General features: G+C 36.9%; 1 protein-coding gene across 2 annotated transcripts in view; it reads left to right on the top strand.

Annotated features, from left to right (window-relative positions):
- FAM117B (family with sequence similarity 117 member B) overlaps window positions 1-27332 on the top strand; it is a 69794-nt gene that overhangs the window by 8656 nt on the left and 33806 nt on the right. For both annotated transcript variants that reach the window (XM_065930800.1, XM_065930799.1), the window contains exon 2: window positions 23543-23694. In XM_065930800.1, coding sequence (XP_065786872.1) covers window positions 23543-23694 — 152 coding nt within the window. The remainder of the gene's footprint in view (window positions 1-23542; window positions 23695-27332) is intronic.

The raw sequence follows: 27332 nt of genomic DNA, 5'->3' as shown, positions 1-27332 counted from the left end.
TTGAAAGGACTTTATTTTTTAGGCTCTAGAAAAGCCTTTGGGAAGTCTGAATGCCATCCTCATTCTTAGTCCTTTGTGTATAGTGTGTGTGTTTGTCTTTATGAAAGTGCTGCCACTGTTCTGAAGTGATTACCTTGGTGTAGGATTTGTTTTCCTCCATTTAGTGTGCTGGGTACTCTGGAATTTTACCACCTCAGTACTCTTTGTTTCTGGGACCTTTTCTTCTCTCATTTCTTCTTTTTGTTATCTTTGTTTTATGTTTTTGGAACCACTGCTATGTAGAACCTCTTGGATTCAATCAATAATTTTCTTATTTTTGTCCTAGTTTCCATATCTTTTTTTGTTGTTGTTGTTGTTCTTCTTCTAGCAGATACATTTTCTATCACTTCAACTGAGTTAATTTTTTGGACATAATAATTTTGGGGAAGGAGTCAACCTTACTTTTTGTGTCGGTATCTTTTAAGTTATTCCTTGCTTGTCAGTGTCTTGTGAAAACATTTTAAAAAAGGTATAAATACTCTCCAAGTTTTCTCTGCCTTCTTCATTGTCCTGAGAGCCCTTTTTGTCTTGAGCTGTGTCTTTCTTGTTGGAAACTTTCCTTAGTTTTCAATTAATATTTAAATAAGGTACAAAATTGCTGATTAGGTTTTTAGTCTGAGTGCAGGTCATTCTGGTAGACTGGAGGCTCTCAAAGTTGAATGATGATGCAGGGTCTCTCAAAAAGTAGGTTTTCTTTTTTTTCCTTCTCTTGGGCCAGTTTCTCCTGGGAGGAGTCCTACAATATCATGCCTGAAGATCTGTCTTGTGTCCTTAAATACAGAGCCTGTCTTGTAAATCTCTCTCAAGCAGTTTCTCCCAGTCTTTTTGCTTTGGAGACACCCTTGGAATAATTTCAATTTCTCAGGGAACCCCTGCATTAGTGATCAGTAAGTTGAGATACGATGAAATAGCAGTGTTCTGAGTACAGACTGGTTTCTCTGTGGATCTTTTTATTTGGCCAGTTTATAAGCCTGTTCATTTTATAGGTGTGTAGGTGTAAACAGGTTGGGGTATAGATTTCACCTCTACCCTTCTTGGACACAAGCATAGTTAAGCTTAGCTTACCTTTCTTGGTATTAATCCCTTTTCATAGATTTTTTTTAAAAGCTCAAAGGCAACCAAAGTACATTGTGTTTAAATAGTTGGCTTAAGCCAAGTGAGATTTCATTTTTCTAAAGGTAGGCTCAGTAGATTTAATTTAAATAAAATTAGTAAATTTGTCCTTTTATAGTGTGAAAATTTATTGAGAAGATTGTACAGTAAAACTACTAAAACTATAAGCCAAGATAATATGACAAAAATTTTTAAAAAGTGACAAAAATTTAGCCTGAAATACAATTTTGTTTGAATTTGAAAAACTTCCAGTAACATGTGCCTGCTCAATCGCTGTAGCCTGCCAGGTTCCTCTGTCCGTAAGATTTCTCAGGCAAGGATACTAGAGTGGGTTGCCATTTCCTCCTCCAGGGGATCTTCCTAACCAGGGATTGAACCTGCATCTCTATCATTGGCAGGCAGATTCTTTACCGTTGAGCTACCTGGGAAGCTCCTTCAAGTAACATGCCCTGTCTCAACTATAGGTTTAGCAGAATTACTGGCACATATTGACTTTGTGACCTCATTTATAGATCTATACATAAAAAATGATATTTAAAAATTTATCTTTTTAAGGTGAAATGTGTTCTTGAGGTTTTTTTGTGTGTGTGTGTGTTTTCTATACAAATAGTCAATTCTGAGTTGAACTAGAAATGAACACACCCACAGTTCATTTTCAAATGAAATGAAACATTTGTTTCCTAGCTCTTGATACTTGTTAAACAATTAAGTTTGTTTATTCATGTAAGAAGTTGAAAATGCAGCAAGTCATTCATTGCTTTCCTGTGAATGACAAGATACTTTTCTTGCCACAGAAGTCTAGAACTTCCATCAGGGCAGATCAGGAAGTCTTGATTTGAGTTTATAGTCAGACTGCAGCTAAGTTACCACTTAGACATCTGCTTTGAAAACTTCATTGAAACCTCTTTTCTGCTCTTGCCTCCTTCCCTGTCTGTTGTCTTTGTGAGTAACATGTTTTTATTTCTTCAATATTAGTTTAATTGAAAATCTTTGCTACTCTTTTTTGATAAAGGCTAGCATATAGTCAAGGTGAAATTAACTATAGTTTATTCCAAATGAAAATACATATAGCATTTTTAATTGACCCACTTTTCTTTATGAACTAGTGTAAATTTCTTTTGGAAGTAAATTTAAATTTGGGGGAATTTCTTGCCTCCAAGGAGCTAATTCTGGAATTTTGTATTTTATAAGTTTAGCTCCTGGCCTGTATTCCTCTTTCCCTCCTTCCCTCTTTCCCTCCCTTTCTGCCTGCCTTCCCTCCTTCCCTCTCTCCTTTCTTTCTGTGCAGTTAATATATGCACACGATAAAAATTATAGATAATAAAAAAAGAATACAGTAACTAGTCTTCCCCTGCTTGTCGTTAAGTTCACTCTTGTCAGAGAAATCCTTAGCTGCTGCTTTTGTATTGTTCTACAGTTATTCTAGGCACATACACATATATGGGTGTGTGACTTCATGTTTAGGTCTACTGCTGCTGCTGCTGAGTCGCTTCAGTCTGTAGACCATATGTTATTTCCCCAGACTTCTGCTTTGAACGTTTAGATCATGTTCTAGTCTTCTGTTGTTAAATGGTCCTGTGTTGAACATCCTTATTTTTACTTCTTTATGTACTTATACATATAAATGAGCTTATCTGTAGATAATTTTTAGAGATGAAATTTCTTGATCAAGGATGTACATTTTTTCTTTCTGTTGTAAAATATATTTCAGGAGTCAATATCAGTTCAGACTTGAATTCTAAGACCCTGCTTCTTTTTTCCTATCTTTGTTTGGATTATTTTTACATTCATTTTATCTCTACTGTTAGTTATCAGTTACACCTCTTTTCATTACACTCTCAGTGGTTAATGGTTGTGCTACAGCAGCGCTGTTCAAAAGAACTTGGTGCAGTGATGGAAATGTTCTGTGTCTGTTACCTAATATTTCACATTAGAACCTTATAGTAATATACTTACATTTCCTGCCTCACATCTTTTGTGCTATTGTCCAGTATTTTGTTTTTCTGTTGTAAATTCCACAGTACATTGTTACTCTTTTTGCTTTAGATGGTTATTTTTTATCTTTATTCTCAATTTCATCATTCTTAATTTCGTTGTGTGAGTGAAAAAAGGATTGTATTTGAGAAGCAAAGAAATAACAGGACTTGTTACCTGATTAGATTAGCAGGGTGAGAAGATGAGAGGTCATCATTTTGACTGAGATTTCCAATCTACCTGAGTGGCTGAGTTAATGTTGTCGTTATTAACTGGTTTCATAAATGCTGTTATATTCAGTATGCATACAGAGTAGGCCATAAATTTTTGAGGCATAATGCACTAAAATTTTTTAACATTTTGAAAGAAATAATAATATGGAAATTTTGGAAGATAAAGCCTAATTTTTTTTTTCTGTATATACCCTTTCCAATTTATTATTCTTAAAATTTTCTGATAGTTATTTTACTTACTGTTCTACTGTGATTTACTGAGATCTATCTAGTATTTTCTGAAAGACTATTTTGCATTAATTATGTTTTCCCATTGTGCATGTACGCTGATATTTTAAAAGATAAGGACAAATGGTATCTTTTTTTTTAAGACGTGTGCTGATCTTTCTTTTCTCTGGTTGCAGTGAACGGGGTTACTCTTCGTTGCAGTGCGCAGGCTTCTCCTCGTGGTGGCTTCTTTTATGGAGCACGGGCTCTAAGCACCTTGGCTTCAGTAGTCGCCGGCTCGCAGGCTCTAGAGCACCGGCGCAGTAGTTGTGGCGCCTAAGCTTTGTTCCCTGGCCTGTGGAATCTTCCTTGATCAGGAATCGAACCTGTGTTCCCTGCATTGGCAGGTGCATTCTTACCCAGTGCACCACGAGGGAAGTCCAGGTGATGTCTTTGTATTCTTTTAGAATCCATGCTCACTCTGTGCAGAACAACATGTAAGTCATTGAGGTAAGGCATCCCTGACCTTACCGTCTTTAGAATTAAAGAGCGAGACAGTGTGGATTTTTATACTATTCAAGGATTAACAGTAAAAGTAAGAAAATACATAGTATTACTAAGAAGAGTATTACTTAATTGCAAAAGGCTGCTCTGGCCCTGTGGGACTCTGTCATGATTCTGAGTGCTTTGTGAGCAGTCAGGAATAGCTAGGTGACTTGTAGGATAGACATTCGTCACTTCTCTAGAAAGCAGTTGCCATTAATACTGTCCCTGGAATTCTTGAAAAATCTGCTCCTGGAAATTGATTTAGTGTCACAGGAATGCTGTTGTCCTACTTCAGAGCTGTCTCTATTGTATTAGGAAGAATTAGGATCTATAACTTAAACTTATATTCTCCCAGATAGCCCATCCAAAACCTCCTTTGTAATTAAACCTGTTACTCTCTCCCCTCAGTTGGGGTATTAATAAAATGCAAGATTTAAATGAGACCCAGTAAAAACTGAATGAACGGATGGCTTCCTATTTTAAAGCACTGTGAGCCTGAAGACCCAAGCCTGTCTTCTGTGCGTCTTTTGTCTGTTTCCTTGGTTTGGAGTCCTTGCATAGCACTAGGTTTTAAGTACTACTGTTTTCTTGTAAGGGAGCTTTGCTTATGAAGATTATACTGCTAGCTCAGTATTGAGAAGAATATCTTCAATAATCCTTGGAAGGCCTGTTGGACAGGAAGTTGCATATTTCTAGTAATGGTTGATGAGATCATACTGATCCACCTATTAATACATATTCTTGTCTGATACGTATATATTTTTTGGATGGGGACTGTCTTGGGTCTTCGTTACTGTGTGGGCTTTTCCCTAGCTGTGGAGAGTGGGGACCGCTCTGCAGCTGTGTGCGGGCTTCCCATAGCTTCTCCTGTTGTGCAGCACAGGCTCCCGGGTCCGTGGGCTTCAGCAGTTAGGGCTTGCCGTCTAGAGTGTGGGCCCAGGAGTTGTGGTGTATGGGCTTGGTTGCTCCGAGGCATGCGGGATCTTCCTGGACCAGGGATCGAACTGGTGTTCTCTGAGTTGCAAGGCAGATTCTTCACCAGGGGACAGAATCCTGATATATTTTTTTATTAGTAGTATACTTTTGACTGGTAACTGGGTTTAAGGCTAAGCATAGTGAGAGGTTATAGAATAGCTTCCCCTTTGTAAAACTTTATAAACTTTGGCTGAATCACTTTCCTTCTCAGTGGATTTCTATTTTCCTATAAATTACCTTAGTAAAAATATATTTTAAAATGTATGTGTTTGGGGACTGGTATAAATAAGTGTACGTTGATATATAGCCTCTTTAGGAAAAAACATTCCCAAGATTGAGATTATTTAGTTGTTTTAAATAATTTGCTGCTTTGTAGCACTGCTTACCAAAAAATAATTGAGTCAGTTTACCCTGTGAACAGAAAGAAGTGTGTCTTACTTGTTGCTCTGAAGCCTTGTCAGAATTGGGCTTCATATCTTTTTTTTAGTTTTATCAATTCAGTGCGTGTAATAAAGCACCTCATTGCTTCCATTGATATTTCCTTACATATCTATTTCCTGGAGTCATAGAGAATATTTGAGATAATATATTTAATAACTTCATGTAGTAGCCATATACTACCATTTAATAAGAAATAATAGTTGTTATTAATTGGACATGGAACAACAGACTGGTTCCAAATAGAAAAAGGAGTACATCAAGGCTGTATATTGTCACCCTACTTATTTAACTTGTATGCAGAGTACATCATGAGAAATGCTGGGCTGGATGAAGCACAAGCTAGAATCAAGATTGAGAGAAATATCAGTAACCTCAGATATGCAGATGACACCACCCTTATGGCAGAAAGTGAGGAAGAACTAAAGAGCCTCTTGATGAAAGTGAAAGAGGAGAGTGAAAAAGTTGACTTAAAGCTCAACATTCAGAAAACTAAGATCATGGCATCTGGTCCCATCACTTCATGGCAAATAGATGGGGAAATAGTAGCTGACTTTATTTTTCTGGGCTCCAAAATCACTGCAGATGGTGATTGCAGCCATGAAATCAAAAGACGCTTACTCCTTGGAAGAAAAGTTATGACCAACCTAGACAGCATATTGGAAAGCAGAGACATTACTTTGCCTACAAAGGTCCATCTAGTCAAGGCTGTGGTTTTTCCAGTGGTCATGTATAAATGTGAGAGTTGGACTATAAAAAGAGCTGAGTGCTGAAGAATTGATGCTTTTGAAGTGTGGTGTTGGAGAAGACTCTTGAGAGTCCCTTGGACTACAAGGCGATCCAGCCAGTCCATCCTAGAGGAAATCAGTCCTGGTTGTTCATTGGAAGGACTGATGCTGAAGCTGAAACTCCAATACTTTGGCCACCTCATGCGAAGAGTTGACTCACTGGAAAAGACCTTGATGCTGGGAGGGGTTGGAGGCAGGAGGAGAAGGGGACGACAGAGGATGAGATGGCTGAGTGGCATGAGTTTGAGTAAACTCTGGGAGTTGGTGATGGACTGGGAGACCTGGCGTGCTGCGATTCATGGGGTCGCAGAGTCGGACACGACTGAGTGACTGAACTGAACTGAACTGTCCTAGAATCAGCTTTAGTTTAATTTATATTGTTATGTTTGTTTCATTGCCACTCCTATCTTTATTATTTTCTTTGTTCCACTTGCTTTGGGTTTAGTTTATTCTTTTTCTAGTTTTTCTCAGATGGAAACTTAAATTATTGAGCTGAGACTTCCTTTTCTAATAGAAGAATTGAATGTTGAATATTTTTCTTTAAGCACTTGTTTAGCTGCATTCCACAAAATTTATTGTATTTTATTTTCATTTTAATTTATTCAAAATATTTTCTAGTTTCTAGTTTTTCTGAGGCTTTTCTTTGATTTATGGATTATTTAGAAGGATTTTGTTCAATCTCTTAAATGTTTGAGGGTTTCCCACATAGCTTTCTTTGATTTTTAGTTTGATTCCATGCCAGAAAACATACTTTCTATGGGTTCATTTCTTTTAAATTTATTAAGATTTGTTTTATATTACTGAACATGATCTACCTTGACAAATCTTTCATGTGCCCTTGTATATTCTGCTGTTGTTGGATGGAGTGTTACATAAATGTCAGTTAGATAAAACTGATTGATAATGGTTTTTAGATCTTCTCTGTTTTGCTGATTCTGTTTGCTTTATCAATCACTGAGAGCGGAGTGTTGAATTCTCCAAATGTATTAGTGGGTTTTTATTTCATTCCAGTTAGCTTTTGCTCTGTGTATTTTGAAGGTTTTTTGTTTATTTTTGTTTTTTAATGTGCAGAACCATTTAAGAGTTGTTATGTCTTTTTGGAATTGAGCTTTTTATCATTATGCATTTTTGGGGGGCTCTGGTAATTTTCTTTGTTCTGAAGTGTGCTTTGATTAGTGTTGGTATCATCTATTTTTTTCTATCCTTTCTGTATCATTCTATATTTCCATCCTATTTGTACTGTATTTGAAGGGCATTTCTTAGAGACACCAAATACCATCTTTGGATTACTTGAGTATTTTTTAGTAATCTATTTTATTTTATATATTGGCTTTTGACCCTATCTCTTTATATAGTAATAAATTCTTTTTTAATATTTGTATTTATTATTTTTGACTGCGCTAGGTCTCCCTTGCAGTGCCCGGGCTTCTCACTGTGGTGGCGTGTCTTGTTGGCAGCACAGGCTCTAGGGTGCGAGGGCGTCAGGAGCTGTGGTGCCAGCTCAGTAGTTGAGTTTCTCAGGCTCTGGAGCACAGGCTCAATAGTTGTGGTGCGCTGGCTTAGTTGCTCTATGACATGTGGGATCTTCGTGTATCGGGGATCGAACCTCTGTCTCCTGCCAGCGGCAGGCGGATTCTTTACCACTGAGTCACCATGGAAGCCCTAAAAAAAATTTTTTTTTATTGAAGTATAGTTGATTTACAATGTTCTGTTTAATTTCTTTTTCTGTTTAATTTCTGTTCTTTGTATACTTTTTTGTTGTCATTGTTGGTTGCTATGGGAATTATACATACCTAAATTTTTATGTAATCAGATAAAATGTAGAAATTATATAATCAATTATGTCTTTCTAGCCTTTTCCTTTTATATTAGTGTTCATGTATATATATATATATTTTTTTTTTTAGGATACTAATCATATTTAGGCCTGTTCTAATGACCTCATCTTTTTTTTTTTTGTTTTTTGCCTTTTTTTAAAATTTATTTTTCAGTGGGTTTTGTCATACATTGATGTGAATCAGCCATAGCTATATGCAGGGCAGAAGAAGAGACGCAGAAGTACAGAACAGACTTTTGAACTCTGTGGGAGAAGGGGAGGGTGGGATGTTTCGAAAGAACAGCATGTATATTATCTATGGTGAAACAGATCACCAGCCCAGGTGGGAGGCATGAGTCAAGTGCTCGGGCCTGTTGGGCTGGGAAGATCCAGAGGAATCGGGTGGAGAGGGAGGTGGGATGGGAGACCAGGATGGGGAATTCGTGTAACTCTATATTAGTGTTCATGTATATTATATCTTTAGACATTGAAAATTCTGTACAGATCATATATATGACCATATGTATATGTCTTCATAATTTTCACTTAAGAAATTGGGCATGATAGTAATAATTTTTACAAAGGAAAACTTGATGATAGAGGCCCTAATTGATAAAATTTGATGAGTCAAAAGCAGGTTGCATCTTTGCTGTAAGGTTTACATTAAAGGCGATTGAAACAAATTATTTTAGCAAAATAAACACAAAAATTGAAAAAAATTAGAAATAGTCTACCTATCATCTTTAGTAAAGTAAGAAAAAATTAATGGACTCAGAATTTACACTGGAAGAATACTTTGTTGATAAAACATTAATTAGTGTTACACATTGAAAAACACATACACAACATACTATACACACACAGCTTTGGTCAGGATGGACAGGATGAAGGCTTGAAGAGTCAGAGAAGCTTACTCTGCCACATCTGTTTTTTAAAAAAATTGTATCTGAGTATGTACATATGAACATTTATATTCTGAGAAATCTCAGACCCTACTGCCTGCTAGCTGGGTTTCCACTGATGACATGGGGGAATGCAGCACAATTAATGTTTCACTCTCTACTTTATCCAGTTCCCTTTCTTTTAATATTTTGATATAGCATGCTTCATTTCTATAATAAAAAGCTAATCAAAATTCTGTATTAATAGCAGTGACTTACAATGGAGTTAAATGTTGAAAAAGGAAACTTTTTAACTTTACGCAGTTAAAGTAGTATTCTTGGTGTGTTGATGTCTGCTAGATTTCATTCTTTCTGAGGTCTTTGGAGTCATGGCTGGTGAGGAGATAAACAGCTGTGTAGTTACCATCTGCTCATGGCTCAACCACAGAAGAGTGGATAAGGCTATAGAATAATAGTACTGTTAGAAGTAAATCACTGTCAAAGCAAGATATATATGCCTGGTCAAAACAACTAGGTCCTAAACATCAGTGGGCAGAACTACCCTATGCACACAAACGTTGGTTTATCTAAAATCTAAACATACACGGAGCACAGTTTTTTTAAAAAGTCTGTTTTCTCTTTCTAAAGAGAGATTAGTGATAGTAATTCTCTTCTGACTTAAGGATTTATATATTAATAAAAGAATATTAAAATGTGTAGTATGGAGCTGTGAATTTTGGAGCTGATTTTCATTATTTTTCTGTATCTGCAAAGAAAAAGGCCAAGGAAGTTATACTATGCCTCATGCATTGGGATGCCTGCCTCAAAATTAGGCTTATTTGTTCCCATCTTATAAATAAGAATACTCAGGCCCAGAGAGGTAAGTATTTTAGTGTTTTAGAGAGTTCCTAAGTGTGGGATTTCTACTAATGGCTATTTAGTTTTGAGGCCTCTGTTTTTAAAATCTCGTCACAGTATTATGTAGTCGCACTTACATATTTGGCTGACGGTGAGTACCTGTTAGGAACAGGTATCACACAAAGCTGGGTGATTTGAAAGAAGACAAAGTAAAGCGCAGTGTATACTAGAGGTTCCTTCCTTCTTGCTGCTTTCTGGGGGCGTATATAATAGCGCCTCTAAGATGCCTAGAACAGGATTGCTTTTAGTCTTAAGAGAAGGATAGCGAACAAATAGACTGATAAATCAATGGATGGGAGGGTAGAAAATTGGTAGAAAAGGTTAGAAAACAGGTCATTTTAAGTAGAAATGTTAATCTCCGCTCTTGATTTGGTAAACACAGATACTATGCTGTGATGTTAGAAATTTCAAAACAAATATAGTTTAAAAAATAAAGTGATTCTAGGAGAAAAAATTTTTAGTTTCTAAAAAACACATACTCTTCTGTATCAGTCATGTAATATCAGTATAGATGTGTCTGCTTACTTGCCCACAGACTTGTCAATCACACATAGTGTGGAATCCGAGCTTTTTTATTTATGGAAACCTGATTTTATTGCCAGAAGTACAGCAAGAAATGGCAACTTTGCAAGATAAATTACATAGGGAAGATAAAGTTTGCTTATTTTTGAGGGGCAACAAACTAGAAGACATTTCCCCCTGAAATTCTCCAGACTATTTTTTGAAAATTACTTTGTTAACTGAGACAAGCTGAAATTATAAAACCTATCCTCAGAGATATTTTGGCCAAGCAGGAATATAACTAAGGGAAATGTTCCTCACATTGTTTCAAGTGGAATTTTCAGACATGTCATTGTGAAAGTATTTCCTTAGATCATCCTTTAGAGGAGTACTGGTTTTTTTTTTCCTTTGAAATCCTTATTTCTGAGTGTTTTCTTGGATCAAAAATGAAGGAATATTAAAGCACCAATTTGTTTTATGCAGTTTTTCCTTTGTTTGCTTGAGGTAGTTTTTTTCTAGACTCCTGGTTGTAAGTGACAAACAAGTAAAATGACAGTAGATTTGGTGAAGTTCTGAACAACCAAGAGCTTGGATAGATCTGTCCACAAGGATGAAATGCTTTCAGGATACTTTCTGATAATCTTTTTCTTTTTCACCTTTGTCTAGCTCTTAGCTTCATTCTGTCCTGTTGACCCAAATCAGTAGTCCTTCATTGAATACCTGTTATGTGCTAGACACGATTTTAGTTGGTGGAGAAGCAAGTGATAACATAAGACAAACTAAGTCTGTGTCCTCAAGAAGCTCTCTTTCTAGTGCAGGGGACAAGGCCAGGGACCATTATGGACTTGATTTACATCTCTAAGACCCATGAGGCAAGAGGGCGTCTTCCCCACCTACTCTCCTAGAAAAGTTCCAGGGAGGGACTCTGTCAGGTTGTGATCCCATTCTGCAATCAGTAACTGCACCCAGAAGGGTAAGATACTGTTACTAACTAAGCCTGGGTCATTTAAACTCAATATTTAGGGACCAGAGTCTTGTTACCAAAAGGAGGAAAGGGATGTATACTACACAGGCAAAGATAGTAGCTCTTCATTGGCATTTGCATTATGAAGTTTGATTTCTTGTATTCAGTGCTTCAGATAAATGTATCACATATGTCAAAGCTTTACTGATTTTGAAAACTTAAAAAAAATGTTGGTCTTTCTCCTCATTTCTAAATCTAAAGTAACTGTGAACTTCAGTTTGATATTCGAAGAGCCAGATAAATAATTTAACATGTTGCTTCCCACATATTTCGCCACATTGATAGGAAAGTTGTAGTCTTGTCGATTATGAAGACATGGTTTTGAAAGCTAATGTTGCATGGTGTTTTAGTTTGGGTTTCTCCAAAACATGGACTTGTTTGGAAGAGATGTTAAGGAAGTAGTGAAGAGATGGGGAAAGGACAAAAGCCAACATGAACGTGTTAATAAGTAGTATGCCACAGTGGACAGCGGGAGCTCAGGCCTGCTGAGCACCTCTGATTGATCATGTGAACACACCTCAGAATCGTCTCAGTGAGGAGGCAAGGAAACTGGGGTGTTTATCCATTACCTTCTGTCCCTCGGTGGTTGGAGGTTTAAGGGATGTTGACTTCCAGCCACTTCCTGTTTGGCCTGCTGCCTGTTGAGTGTGCTCCTTCAGTTTAGAGAAAGCTCTGAGACACAGAGGGATGGATACTTGAGAATTGTCCAGAGAACTATCCATAGAAACTGCAGGTCTCTCCATAGTGGCTGTGAATGGATATGGGAAGGGCTTTGATAGTTTCAGCTATACGTGGTGAAAGATATGGTATATCCTTAAGTAGGTGGGTTATTCCTTTGATTTTTCACCAAAATCCCTGTGTAGTGCTAGAACAACATAAGTACCTATACTTACCCCCCACCCCAGTTCAGCTCATTTTCTCTACATTATGATTGTTGACACTGTCAGCTGAAATACACCGCAGAAATTTCAGGGGCTTAACAAAGGTTTACTGTGGCCAGTGTAGGTTTGGTGGCTTTCTGGAAGAGCTTTCCTGTAAACAATGACTCAGAGCTCCAGCTGAAATTCCACTGTCCCAGAGTACTCCCTGCCCACCAGGTGGACAGGAGGAAGCGTGGAGAGGCGACATGTCCCTTCAGTCACAGTGTGGGGCTGGAAGCAGTTACAGCGCTCCCGCCTAAGTAGAAGGAAGGCACTGTCTGTGACCCATTTGGCAAAGAAGAATTTTCACTCAGCTGTCAAGATTTCGTGAATTTTAATGGTGGTCTCCAAGACCCATAAGGCACATTTCTTCTTCCTTAATAGTATTCATATATTGCACGTGCACAATTAATTACCATTTCCTTTATTGATGGTTACATCACAAATGGTAAAAATAAAGAGCAGTTATTTACTATTCACAAAACTGAAGATTCTTGGTTTGTCATTAATTTGGCACCCAGCAAAGAATTGCAGCAGAATTTCTTAATTTCCTCTTTAAAGTTTTGGCACCCCTTTTCAAAAGGATTGTTTCAGTGGCTAATTTATTCTACATGAACAAATGGTAGCAGAGTGTAGGATGGGATGGTGGGAGGAGAAGCCACAGCTGATTGATGTAATTGTCAAAGCAGGAAGTGATGAAACCTGAAATTAGGACAGATGGTAAAGAATCTGCCTATAATGCCAGAGACCCAGGTTTGATCCCTGAGTTGGGAAGATCCCCTGGAGAAGGAGATGGCAATCCACTCCAGTATTCTTCGCCTGGGAAATCCCTTGGACAGGGGAACCTGGTGGGCTGTAGTCCATGGGGGTCACGAAGAGTTGGATACAACTGAGTGACTAACACTGATGGATATGGAAAGGAAGGAATGATAAGGAAGTATTGTCTTGGTGAATCTTACAGTTTTTGTTCGGGAGAGTTTACAGGAGAGGTAAAGTGATTTTGGGAGGCCAGTAGTGCTTCTCCCTCAGAGCTTTCCCCAAGCTGCTCTCCTCTCCAGCTGGGCCACTCCTCATATACTCTTTGCTGTCTCCTGTGTGTGTTCAGAGGCCTTCTTAAGTTCTGTATAAAATGGCAACCTCACACAGCTCGCTCCCCTGCTTCTTTGCCCTACTTTCTCCCCTGTTATTAGCACCTACCATATTGGTTTTATGAACAACTTCCCCTTTTAGCATAGAAGTTTTGCAACGGCAGGCATCTTTTCTCTTGTTCTGTATCTGTAATAGGTACGCAATAAATGTTTATTGAATGAAAGCCATGTAAGGTAGGCCACTGAGGAGATGAATAGACGTGGTAGGTTTAAAATTGCTTTGTAACTCACCTCTTTAGACATATATGGCAGGCAATTCAAAAATGTATTTCTTCAGGGATAGAGAATTGAAGCTAATGGTATAGACGTTAACAAGTACAATATGATGCATGTACTGATTGGTATTAAAATTCCAAGTACCTCTTGAAATAGGAAATTTAAATTCTCTTTTGTTTTTTGTATTTTATTTATTGTTGCTCTTGGAAGACTCGTATTAACAAGTCTTTATTGGTTGCAAAAGGATCTGTTTGTTTTAGTTTTTAAAAAAAATTGTTTGCAAGAGTAGTGTCAGACTGCAGTGGAAGCCCAGAAAGGAGCCGTGGCATGCTGTGAACTAAGGCAGCATGAACTTTGGTTACAGCTGGCTGATGCTGGGAATGCTCGAGGGCTAAGTCCCTGCTTCACTGTACAGTATTTCCTCTTACTGTTTGTTTAGACTTGAATGTAGTGTAAAAAAGTTGCTAGCGCCTGCTTTAGAGTGATGAATTAAAGGGCAATTATTCCTTCTACTCCATTTCTTTTTAGAAAATTTTATTGAAATGTAGTTGCTTTACAATATTGTACGAATTTCTGCTGTATAGCAAAGTGATTCAGTTATGCATTTATATATTCTTTTTTATATATTCTCCCCTTCTCTGCCATTTCTTAAAGCTTTTACTTTATACTCCTATACAGGGAACCTTCTTTAAAGGGTCATGTCTAACTTCTCACATCCTATTTAGGCCTCAGACTATACAGAATGACTTCTGCCTGTTGACTTTATTGACTTATCTCTTGAAAGGGAGGGAGTACAGTGTGCTCTGCATGCCAGGTGTTTTATGTGTTTTTTTCTGTTTGATCCTCACAGCAATCCAGAGACAACCTTTTCTCCAAACTTCTCTTTGCAGGACCCTGAAATGTTCTTGTTTCCCAAGATCCCATTCAGTACCCTCTTCTCTTACGCTTCATCAGTTGTGTATGCACCAGTGGCCTTAACCTGTATAGACAGATTACTTCTAAGTTTCTCCTTCTGACACAGAACTCTAGATACACTCTTGGGCACCCTAAAGTGTAAAACTGACTTTTAAGTCTCAATTTAATAACCTACAACTGTATCAATCCCAGAGTTTGAAACTGAATTATAGACAAGTTGCCGAAGCCTGCAACTTGGGGAAATCATCATCATGCTAGATGCTATTTACTAGGTTTGTGCTCTGTACAGAAATATTCTCATTTAATCCTCTCAACAACCCAAGTTGTTTTATAGAAGCACTAAGAGAGATTTAGAACAGTTAAGGAGCTTAACCAGTCGGCAGTACAACAGATGGAGTTGAATTTTAACAGAACATGTGTAGTCGCACACTCCATACTCGATCCCTTCTGGGCACTTCTCGTCCCCCTGCCTTCAACATGAACACGGCACGTATACACGCCCCTGTGAGCACCCACTGCTGCTGACCTTCTGAGTTGCTCTGAAGTATTTCATGTTTCTTGATTCTGATTGCCTTGCTTACTTGGATTATTGCAATAGCCACTTAATAAATCTTCCTGACATCCATACTGCTGTCAAAATTTTTTTCTAAAATGCAAATTTGATTGTCATTTCCCTTATTGCCTTTGGGATAAAATACTTGGCACGGTATTCAAGACCTTTGTTCGTGGTCATGCTGTGTGCACGGTCCTTTTGTTTCAGCCATTATAAGGCACATTTATGTCCTAGAGGTATATTTCAGGATTACGTTTTGTTCTTCCGCCATGCCCTTTGGTTGTTGCATCACTGTCAAATTCCCATTTTTTTTTCCTTTTTAAAAATATTAGTTTTATTTTTAAAAATTAGCATTGTGATGTTAAATTAACATAACATTATTTAAATTTTGCAGTCCTGTTGAGCATTCTGTATGTTTTATGCTGTTGTTGAACCCACTTTCTATTGAGTATGACAAGCAAAAAAAACAAGTAAAATAAAATGTGATAAATGTAATGATTTTAAATTAAGATTCAATGAAAAAATACAGCTGCCCTATTTAGCCAAGTCTAAAAGGATCAATGAAGATGTCTTTAAGGTAAAAAACATTAAACTGATTTGACGATTGCTAGACTAAAGCAGGGATGGGGTTGAGTGTTCTAGGCATGTGCAGAGATGGGCTGACCCTAGTCAGCAAATGGGAAGTCACATTCAGGACGGCTGGAGGGCAGAGTGTAGAGGATGCCACTAGGTCATAACCTGGGAGATCTGGCAATAGACTATTGTGCAGTCATTCAGTTGTGTCTGACTCTGCGACCCCGTGGACTGCAGCACACCACGCTTCCCTGCCTTTCACTATCTCCCGGATCAAATTCCCATTTTTAAGAGTTGCATCAAGTGGCAGCTTTTTCACAAAACCTCTGCTCTTTCAGCATTTCCTCTCCCTTTGAGTATCCTCGTTTGTGATCACTAGTACTGTAGTCCTTATAGGTATGACCTCTTATAGGTGGGGAAAGGAAAGATGCAAATGATGATGGAGAAATTGAAATTTGGACTATGAGGAAGCTGTAGTTGAGGGCTCAGAAGGAGATGAGAAAGATATTGTTGAAACTGGAGAAAGGGGCATCCTTGTTATGTCAAGGCAGAAAATTTAGCAATACTCTTGACATTAGTAGCATGGAAAGTAGGAACTGTGCCTAATAAACAGGATGATCGAGTTAAGGAGATTTCTAAGCAGAGTGTGAAGGTGCCAAGAAGTTTCTTCTTGCTGCTTATAGCAAAATGTGTGCCCTGTGACCTCTTAACACTGTGAACCTATCACTCTTTTTTTTTTTGTGTGTGTGTGTGTTTTCTTAATAGTTATAGTTAATAGTTAATTTACAATGTTGTGTTATTTCTGGTGTACAGCAGAGTGATTCAGTTACCCATACATCTCTGTATATGTGTATGTATGTTCTTTTCACATTCTTTCCCATTATGGTTTATTGTAGGTTAGTGAATGTACGGTAGGACTTTGTTTCAATCCCAGCCTCCCAATATACCTGTCCCTTACCCCCTCTCCCCTTTGGTAATCCAAAGATTTTTTTCTATGTCTCTGGATCTGTTTCTGTTTTGTAAATGAGTTCATCTGTGTCATATTGTAGATTTCATATATAAGGGATCCCTTATGGTATTTGTCTTTCTCTTTCTGACTTCACTTAGTGTAATAATCTCTAGGTTCATCCATATTGCTGCTAATGGTATTATTTCATTCTATTTTATGACTGAACATAGGTGCACATTGTATATATGTACCACACCTTCTTTATCCATTCCTCTGTTGATGAATATTTAGGTTGTTTCCATGTCCTGGCTATTGTAAATTAGATTTTTAAATTTCTAGAATAGACTTTTTTTTTTTTTTTATACCATATCTATAGGAAATCAGTTTGGTTAATTTGATTATTTAGTTCATATTGGAGTTAATCATTGATTTGGTACTGCTGTGCCTGCGTCAGTTCTTGATGTTATCTGTTAATGTTTCATTGAAAACTTAATCAAAAAATTTACTGAAACCTGGAGTAACTGAAGAAAGTATGAAGTAGAAATAAATTATGGGAGCACATACTTTTCCCCTAAATTTCCCTTAACAGATAATAAAGTTCTCATAAGTTTATCATTTTAAAACATAATTTTTCATAATCTTAATAGCCCATTATATTTTCCATCAATTTCCTTAACCTCCAATATTGGATATATTATTTATGGTTTTTACTATTGTAAATGTTATGAATGTCTTTGAATCTAAAACCCTTTCTACATTAAAAAGAATATTTAACTTCTTGGCTGCACCGCCTTACTTGCAGTGTGCAGAGTCTTCGTTGTGGTGCGAGGGCTCCAGAGGGCGCGGGCCCTGGAGGTTGTGGTCCCCGGAGGTTGTGGTCCACAGACGGTCCAGTCGGGGTGCCCGCGCTCAGCAGCTGCAGCACGCAGGCTTGGTTGCGCTGAGCTGGGTGGGATCTGAGCGCCCTGACCAGGAATCGCGCCCACATACCCCGTACTGGAAAACAGAAGCTCCACCATTGGACCACCAGGGAAGTTTCCCTTTTCTGCATTTGATTATTCTGTTTACATGCCTAAATAGAGAGTCGTTGAATCAAAGAATATGAATTTTTAAAATACAGGTAGTAGATTCACATGTAAGTTTTAAAACGTACAATTAGAAATACAGTGAAATAACTCCCTTGCACCTCTCTGTCTTCCCACTGTCCAATTCCCCTTTGTGGAGGCAGCCATTGTCATCAGTTTTTTATATTTCTTTCCAGGGACATTTTAAGTGGGTGTATGTCTGTGTGTGTGTGTAGGAGGTGGAAGCTTAGCCAGTGGATGAGTAGACATGCACTGTTATAGGCATTTAATCATATTCTGTGTACTATTTATGGAGGAGGAAATGGCAACTCGCTTCAGTATTCTTGCCTGGAAAATCCCATGGACAAAGGAGCCTGACAGGATATAGTCCATAGAGTCGCAGAGAGTTGGACATGACTAAGTGAGCACACGTGTACTATTTAAGATAAAATCAACTGCATTTAGCTTTACTAGAATTTAATAAAAGAAGAGGAAGGTAAAATGAAGGAATTTCTTTTGATTTAAATATTTCTTGGGGATTCCCTGATGGTCCCATGGTTGGGATTCCGCTTTCATTGCCTAGGGCCTGTGTTCAATCCCTGATCAGAGAAGTAATATCTCTCCTGCAAGCCACACAGCACAGCCAGAAAAAAACACAAAAGCATTCTTTATCAGAAGAAAATTAAAATACTTAACAATACTAGTGATGTATGAGAAATATAAATTGGCAGTAAAATTAAAATTTTTAGAGCTCAATAACAATTGAAATGCAAATAAAATGATATTTTTAATCTTTGGAAAAATTGAGAAAAATTAATAAATATACTTAAGAATGTGGTAAATGAGTATTCTTGTAAGGGCAAAATTCTTTCTTTTTTTATTTTTTTTGGCAAAATTCTTTCTGATGGCAGGTAATTTGGCAGTATTTAAAATTTTAATATGTGTTTACCCTTTAGATACAAGATTTGATGTCTAGAAATTTTTCATAAAGAGATAAGCATAAAACGATATATATCTGCCACTGAAAATGTCCATCACTGTAAGATTAAGTTGTGATGTATCCAATCAATTGGATACTGTACAGCTATTAATATTAAAAATGGTGACGAAAGAAGGAGGGGACATGTATACCTATGACTGATTCATGTTGATGTATGGCAGAAACCAACACAATATTGTAAATCAATTATCCTTCAATTAAAAGTAAATAAACTTTAAAAAATAGTGATATAGATTCATATTTATTACAGTGGAAATAGGTCCTTGACATGCCCTTTTTCTTTCTCAGCAGTAAGTAATAGCACGCCTAATGGGACCTCATTTATATAAAATTGTACATGTGTGTAAATGCAGACAGATTTCTGAAAATAAATACTGATTAAAATGATTATCCCTGAGTGGTGGCCTTTTGGGACTTTGTGGTTTTTTTTTTTTTTTTTTTTTTTAGTACTGTTTGATTTCTTTATAGTTAATATTTATCATTTTTATACCTGAAGAAGGAAGACTATTTTTCCCCTTTCTGAATAAATGAATATGTCTAGTTTATCCCTTCTGCTTGTTTATTGACTTTGTGGGTAACAAGAAATACAGCTTTTAAGCCAATACGTGATACATTCTAGAAATACCTAACTCTAATAATGTTGGTAGAAACTTTCTAAAGTGGTATCTGAGGGCCGTGGTTTGGGATGCTCTCCTGCTGCCGTTGAAATTACCCAGGAACTGGTGCTGATGGTTGGGGCGTTCTGAACTCCAGAGCCCAGGGCATTTACTGAAGTTTTCATTGCCTCACCCTGCTGTAAGTTCTTTAAGACTTGATTTTTACAGAGCAGAGTCAAGTGTGAACTTTTGTTTTTGTTGCTTTGATTTACTTTTTCTCAGCTTTGTTTATAATTAACAAAGAAAATTGTTAGATATATAAAGCATAGCTCATAGTGATTCAATATACGTATACATTGTGCAAAGCTTCCTCCCATTTAGTTCATTAAAACATCCATCACTTCACATATTTATCTTTTTTTTCATTTATGCAAGAGAAAGTTAAGGTCTACTCTTTCAGTGAGTTTCACTTATACAGTATAGAGTTACCAGTTGTAGTCACCATGTTATATATTACCACCTCAGACCTTATTTATTCATTTATAGCTGAAAATTTATACTCTTCTATCAGCCTTTCCCTGTTTCTCCCATACCCCTGGCTGTCACTTCCTACTGTTTCCATGAGTTTGACTTTTTTTTTTTCCCATTTATTTTTATTAGTTGGAGGCTAATTACTTTACAGTATTGTAGTGGTTTTTGCCATACATTAACATGAATCAGCCATGGATTGACATGTGTTCCCCATCCTGAACCCCCCTCCCCATCCCGTCCCTCTGGGTCTTCCCAGTGCACCCGCCCTGAGCACTTGTCTCATGCATCCAACCTGGGCTGGTGATCTGTTTCACCCTTGATAGTATACTTGTTTCAATGCTGTTCTCTCTGAACATCCCATCCTCGCCTTCTCCCACAGAGTCCAAAAGTCTGTTCTGTACATCTGTGTCTCTTTTTCTGTTTTGCATATAGGGTTATCATTACCATCTTTTTAAATTCCATATATATGCGTTAGTATACTGTATTGGTGTTTATCTTTCTGGCTTACTTCACTCTGTATAATGGGCTCCAGTTTCATCCATCTCATTAGAACTGATTCAAATGAATTCTTTTTAATGGCTGAGTAATATTCCATGGTGTATATGTATGACAGCTTCCTTATCCATTCGTCTGCTGATGGGCATCAAGGTTGCTTCCATGTCCTGGCTATTATAAACAGTGCCGCGATGAATATTGGGGTACATGGAGTTTGACTTTTTAAGAAAGATTATACATGTAAGTGATACCGTGCAGTATTAGTTTTTATTGATTTACTTTGGATTAACCAAGTATCTGAATTTATTGCACACACCTGTCCTTGTTGATAAACGATAGAAATATTAGAAGTCTTTCTCTTTTCTGCGTATATGTCAGGTATTGCTTAAATCATTGGGTTGAGGGAAAGTAAAATTCCTGCTCTCCAAACATCTGACACCTGCTCTCCAGACATCTGAACTGAAGTTTCAAAGATTAAGCGTAAATTAGCCAAACCCAGGAAAGGGATATGAGGATAATGCAGGTAGAGACAGACAGGGCTTGGCACGTGTTGGGAACTGTAAGGCCTTCAGCATGGTTGGGACTAGAAGCCGTGCAGGCAAGAAAAAGGGAGGCCAGAGAAGCCAGATCATGAAGGGTCTTGTCAGCTGTCAACGAGTTTCTTTCTCTGGACTTCCATGTAAATACAGCCTTTGTTCACATAGACTGGAATTCTTTGAGTCATCTTTGACTCTTAAGTCTTCCTCCCTTCCCTTAAACTACCTCATAATTGGGCACCAAGTCTTGTCAGTTTGGGGAACTTGAATTGAAATAGAATAATGACAAGCTAGATGTAGACTGTGTTCTCTATGGCAGGCTGTAACTTAGTCTTTTTAATTTCTAGGGCTGAGCACTGGCTCCCAGACCCTTAGGAAATGTTTACGTGAAGGGAGTTCAAAAGAAAAAGTTTAGTGTTTTTACGTGTGACCATGTATAACTTTTCTCTTCTCCATTTTGTTATGGAAAATCTAATAGTCTTATGAAGTCTAGTTGAAAAGTCAGTGCTTGGATAATTTAAAATCTTGGTAATGAAATCAGATCTATTTGATTAGTGCACTGAACAGTGATGGAAGCAATGTAGTTTAGGAAGAAAAGTGCCAGACAACTTTTAACAATTGGATTTTAATGAATATACTCCAGGTTACATAGTCTGTGTACCTTTTTTTGTGGCCAAGAACAATAGTTTTGTGACTATCCCAGTAGAGATTCATTTTTTAGTTAAAGGAAAAATCATGTACAGGTATATTTATTGCTTTTCACTTATCACAGGTAGTTATATGACTACATGCTTCCTTGAACTTATAGATATGTACTGTATTTATTTTGTGTTTAACTATAAAAGGAAAACTGTACAGAGATATGGTTAGCATTTGCAACAGTTAGGCATTGTTTTAGTGAAATAAATGTGCCATTTTGAAAACAAATTAAGGATCTGAGGCATATCTTGTGAAGCAACTTTTATGATTATCAACAACACAGCTGCTAAAACTATTATCTTGGTGGAATTGAATCTCTTGTTATTTGGGTCACATAACCAGCAACTGAACTTTTATACTTGTAACTATATAAGACCCTTGTCAAGAAATAATGTGATATGATTAGAAGAGAGGCATCTTAAAATGTTTTCATATATGGCCTTAAGAAAAACAAGGTATTTGTTATGTAGAGAGAGCTAGAATGGTAGCATTATAATATAATTTACTCATGCCTATATTCATGTTTCATATTTTTAAACCCTTTAATTTTAAATTTTTTGTAATATAAATTAGCTAAGCCTGTTACTTTCCTCCTTCAAAAAAAAAGAAAAGGAAATATGAGAGTATTTTTTCTATATCACCTCTAACTTCCCATTACCTCTAGTTTCTTTTTTTTCTTTTTAGTTTTTATTTTTGGCTTATGTCTAAATACATATCCTGTAGCTTGAAATGGAAAATATATTTGCATACATGTCTTCAAGTATAGCTCCTATAGACTGGTTAGTTTGGTTTCTTGAAGTCTATTTATTATAACAAAACTCAGTAAGATATGTGCCTTACAGAGCTGATTAATGTGGAAATTTACTGTAACTTTAGCTGCCTAATTTCCTCTTGAGTGAGTATAGGTGGTATAATAATAAGTGAATATTTACCTATTACAGCTACTTAATCTTAAATCCAAGGTGAGCAGTTTAAAAATGGGTAGATAAGGATGGTGGCCTTTCTTATTATGCCTTTTTATTTCTCAGGATACATTAAGCTCATAAATCCTCTCATATATTGATACATTTGTCTTATTTTCTGTTTTTTTGTAGAGATTAATTGTAGTTGTAAGAAATAATACAGAGATCTTTTGTACACTTAGCCTATTTTCTCCAGTGATAACATTTTTTGAGGATGACATAGTATTTTGACATTGTAGAAACCACTGCTCTTACTCAAATTTCTTCAGTTTTTACTTGTACCTGTGTGTATGTGTTTTAAATTCTATACTGCTTAATTTCCTTTTTATGTTTGTACATCCACCACTACAGTCAAGATGCTAAATAGTTTCCTGTCACCAGAAGGTTCTGCATATTGCCCTTTTGTAACACCTGGTTCTCTCCTGCCGCTTCACTTTCTTCTTCCTACTAGTGGACCTCTGACAACCATTAATCTTTCTTCCATTTCTAAGATTTTGTTGTGTCCAAAATGTACAAATAAAGCCATAAGTAGCCATTTGAGAGTGACTGTTTTTACTTAATATATCTGGAAATGAAATGAAGTTGCTTAAGTCATGATCAACTCTTTGCGACCCCGTGGACTGTAGCCTGCCAGTCTCTTCTGTCCATGTGATTTTCCAGGCAAGAATACTGGAGTGGGTTGCCATTTCCTTCTCCAAGGGATTTTCTCAACCCAGGGATTGAACCTGGGTCTCCCGCATTGCAGGGAGACTTTACCTTCTGAGCCATCAGGGAATCCCTTACTGTGAGAGCCATCCAAGTTTGTGTGAATCAATAGCTTATTCCTCCTTGTCACTCACTTTTTATGTTTAAGTTAGAGAAACTCTACCTAGATTCTGCTTTGTTTCCTTCCTAAGCTGTTTTTTAAATAAATGTGTCTGTCTTAAATCTAGGGGACAAAACGAGACCGCCTTCCTCCAGCCCCTCTAGCATCATCCGCCGAACCTCCTCCCTGGACACACTCGCTGCCCCGTACCTCGCAGGGCATTGGCCTCGGGATGGCCACGGGCAGGCTACTCCTTGCATGAGGGACAAGGCTACCCAGGTAGGTTAATCACAGTTCTTACCTTGAAGCCTTTCACTCTGAAACCATTTCTCATAATACTGTTTGTTCTAGTCTGCTCTCAAATTCTTAAAACTAGTGCGCATTAGCATTATCTGGGAAGCTTATCCAAAATGCAGAACCCCAGGCTTGACCTTTGCGTGTTCTCCAGTAGGTTTTGGTTGAGTCTTGAGAATGTGCGTTTTAAACAGTTGTCAAAGGAATTCTGATATATGCAGTAATTTATGGATATGTTTTATCTCACTTTTTTACAGTTTAGAACATCACAGTAAATTTCATTTATGGAATTTTGACTTAAAAATTTGTTACAGTAAAGGTTACTTTTTCATCCAACCTTATATTTTTGTGCCAAAAATCTTCGTGTTTTGGGAAATGGGGATTATTTTATATTACTGATAGAGCCTGTAAATGTAGATATCCTGACAAAGGACTCTGGAAGCAAAGTTTCATACTTTGAGATTTATAAAAAGTTTTAATTAAATGGATATTAAAGGATCATTTGATCCAACTCCTAGTCTTACAGGTGAGGAACCTAAAGTCCAGGATCATAAAGCCAGTAGTTGACTGTGTCTTAGTTGGGTGTAGTTTCTGTCGCAACAACTTAACTACAGTGATAGTTTGGTTAAATTTTTGTATAATCATTTAACTTTTCTCATAATTATTGGTTCGCAAGCCCCTGAAGGCAAGGCCTGCGTCTGGCTTGCCCGTTTTTGTACTTTCATCACCAGAAATCAGTACTATACTTGATGGAGTAAGACCACTCCAGGAATATTTGCAAAGGATTAAATGAGCAGAACAGTTTTATGGCTCGTGAAGAATGAAAATCATTTAAAGAGTGAAAAGATCCTTGATACTGATTGTTGGAAATCAGCTAAGGTACATCTTGATTTAGACTTTAAATTTACGTCACTTGGTGGTTGCTTGATCTCAGCACTTTATGAGTGGGACCAAGTAAATACACTTTGCAGTTGTTTTTGGATTTACGTATTGGTTCCCAGAATTCCAGATGTTCTTGATGGGGGGTTAGTTTGTTTTCTGTCTGATACTCTTTAAACCCAGCCCCATTGTTAGGGTAGATACTTAGGATTCGAAATTACCTTGAGGGTTATACTCCAGTTGCAACTACAGAAATGAAAATGCAGAGTCTGTACTCATCAAAAGCAATGAGTCTTTTCAGAAATTGTGACTTTTTAAGCCAAAGAGTTCTGTAGAACTCTGCGTTTATTCAAAATCTGTAACTTTACTGAGATTAAGGCATGGTCGTATAGAAAATGAGTAAAAATTCTTTTCCCATTTAGGTTATTACAGAATATTGAGCAACATTTCCTATCCTATACAGTAGAGTTTGAAAAAGAATAGAAACCCATATATGTATAACTGAGTCACTTTGTTGTACACCTGAAACTGCCACATTATTAATCAACTGTGCACCAATATAAAATTTAAAAAAATGAATACGGTCTCTACTTGCTTTAGCTTCATCCACATGTGACATTAAAATTAGTGTGAATGTATTTCCTTCAATATTTCTGCAACCCTGTTTATTTCCTCTGCAGTTTCAGGTTCAGTGGGTTCAGATATTTTGCCTTACCAGTGAGAATATACAGTTTTATAAATCGCTGGGAGCCCCTTGTTCTGTGGAAGTTCAGTAAGTCTTTCCAGCGAGTTGCTGTGTTCTAGCTTTAGCCACCACTTGACTGGTGCTCCTGTCTTTTGTTATGTTTGTAATGCTTTCCCACCATTTGCCTGGATAGCATATACGCTAATGCTCATAGCAGCTGCCCCTAATCCCATAGAATCTTGCCTGGCTGCTTTTCCTGTCCTTCCAGGTTTGGATTAGGTCCCTTTCTCAGGGGACCTCAATCATCACATGATATCCAACTTGGCTGTTTATTCTTTCTCTCCTAGAAAAAACTCTTTGAACATAAAAACTGTATTTTCTAACTCCAACACCTAGTCTAGTACCTGGTATGTTAGAAGATGCATATTGCTTTCCAGTATACAATGCAAAATTGAACAAAATTGAAACATAATTAAAACTCAATTTTACTTTGTATTAATTCCTGAGTGTCTTATAATAAAGGCTTGGCTTCTTAGTTGAACAAAGAAAGCAATTATCTTTTGAATTAGGAGGTTAAGTAAAATTAACAACTTCTGCTGAGTATTTTTTCTTGCCTGAACATCTTATCACTGAAATTAACAACACTGTCTTTTGCTCTTTAAGCTTATTTTTATTTGCTTTGCTAATTAATACTCTCTTTATCTTTACTTTGTTCTTAAATCTATAAGAAACTTCTATATTCCTTTGCTTTTCCTTGAATTTTTATACTTATATTGAATATCTTGAGTAATTTCTCTAATTTTTAAAAGCTTTGTTTGGACAAGTCTCAAATTTATAGAAAAGTCGCAAGAATTGTAGATTGAGCACCAGGGAACTCCTCACATATATTTACCAAAAAACATTTTTGCATATTTGTGTTCTTTAATATATAATTGTTATTATCACTGATGTTATTACTTGCTCTTTGTAATTTACAGACATTATGACTCTTCTCAAATACCTCAGAAAACATATACGCAGACTTTAAAAATTTAATTATCAAATTCAGAAGATTTAGCATTGATACAATTCTGTTCTTTATTATGTGGATACATAGACGCATTTTTTTGGTTTGTTTCCCCAAAGATGTTCTCTGTAGCAGTTTCTTCCCTAAGCTGGGAGCCAATGAAGGAGCCCAAGTCAACGTCTAGATGTCATATTTCTTTAGAATTCTTTAATTTGGAACAGTTCCTCAGCTTTTGTCATTTGTGACATTGATATTTTCTAAGGGTGCAAGGTGGTGTTTTGTTGAATCTTCTCAACCTGAGTTTATCTGTTTTTTAAACAATTCGATTCAGTAATAACTTTTTTTGCAGAAATACTGTAGTTGATGTATGTTCCTTGTGCATGTACATCAAGAGGTGCCCAATGTCGGTAATGTTGTTTTACCCACCGGATACCCTTTGTAACTGTACCTGCATAGGCTGTGGGGAAATATTTGAGACTATAAATACCCCATTCCCCAGCAGACTTTCACCCATTGTTTTTAGCATCTGTTGATGATTCTTGCTTAAATCAACAATTACTGTAGAAGTTCAAAATGATGACTTTCTAACTCTTGTCATTCTTCCTGCCTTTGTTTGTTGGTCTAATACTTTTTGATAGAAATGGTTCTTTACGAAATTGTCCTAAATGGATTTAAAATGTCAGTTGATATGACTTAAGATTTTTTTTTCCCCTCTTTAACTTTTTGCTAAGAGAATGTTCAACATACAAAAAAATGGGAAGGACATTTTAGCTGTCATTAGATTCAGCAGTTTTAAACATAGCCGTGTTTGTTTTACCAATCTTTGTGCTTTTATGTGTGTATTTGCTGTACTTTCTCAAAGTGTGTTGCAGATTTAACAGCACTTTATCCTTAAATCTTTCAGCATATATCTTCTTGTATAATCACAGTGCCAGCAGCTCACCTAGGAAAATGAATAATTACATAATATCATGTAACATCTAGTTCATGTTAAATTTACATAAGATTTCTTTCTTTTTTACCAGGATCCAGTTGGAGATTCAAGCATTTTGC

Source organism: Muntiacus reevesi, chromosome 3, assembly GCF_963930625.1.
Source record: "Muntiacus reevesi chromosome 3, mMunRee1.1, whole genome shotgun sequence".
In the NCBI taxonomy this organism is placed as follows: domain Eukaryota; kingdom Metazoa; phylum Chordata; class Mammalia; order Artiodactyla; family Cervidae; genus Muntiacus; species Muntiacus reevesi.
Note: the sequence above shows the minus strand (reverse complement) of the source record. Positions and strands in the feature narration are given on the sequence as shown.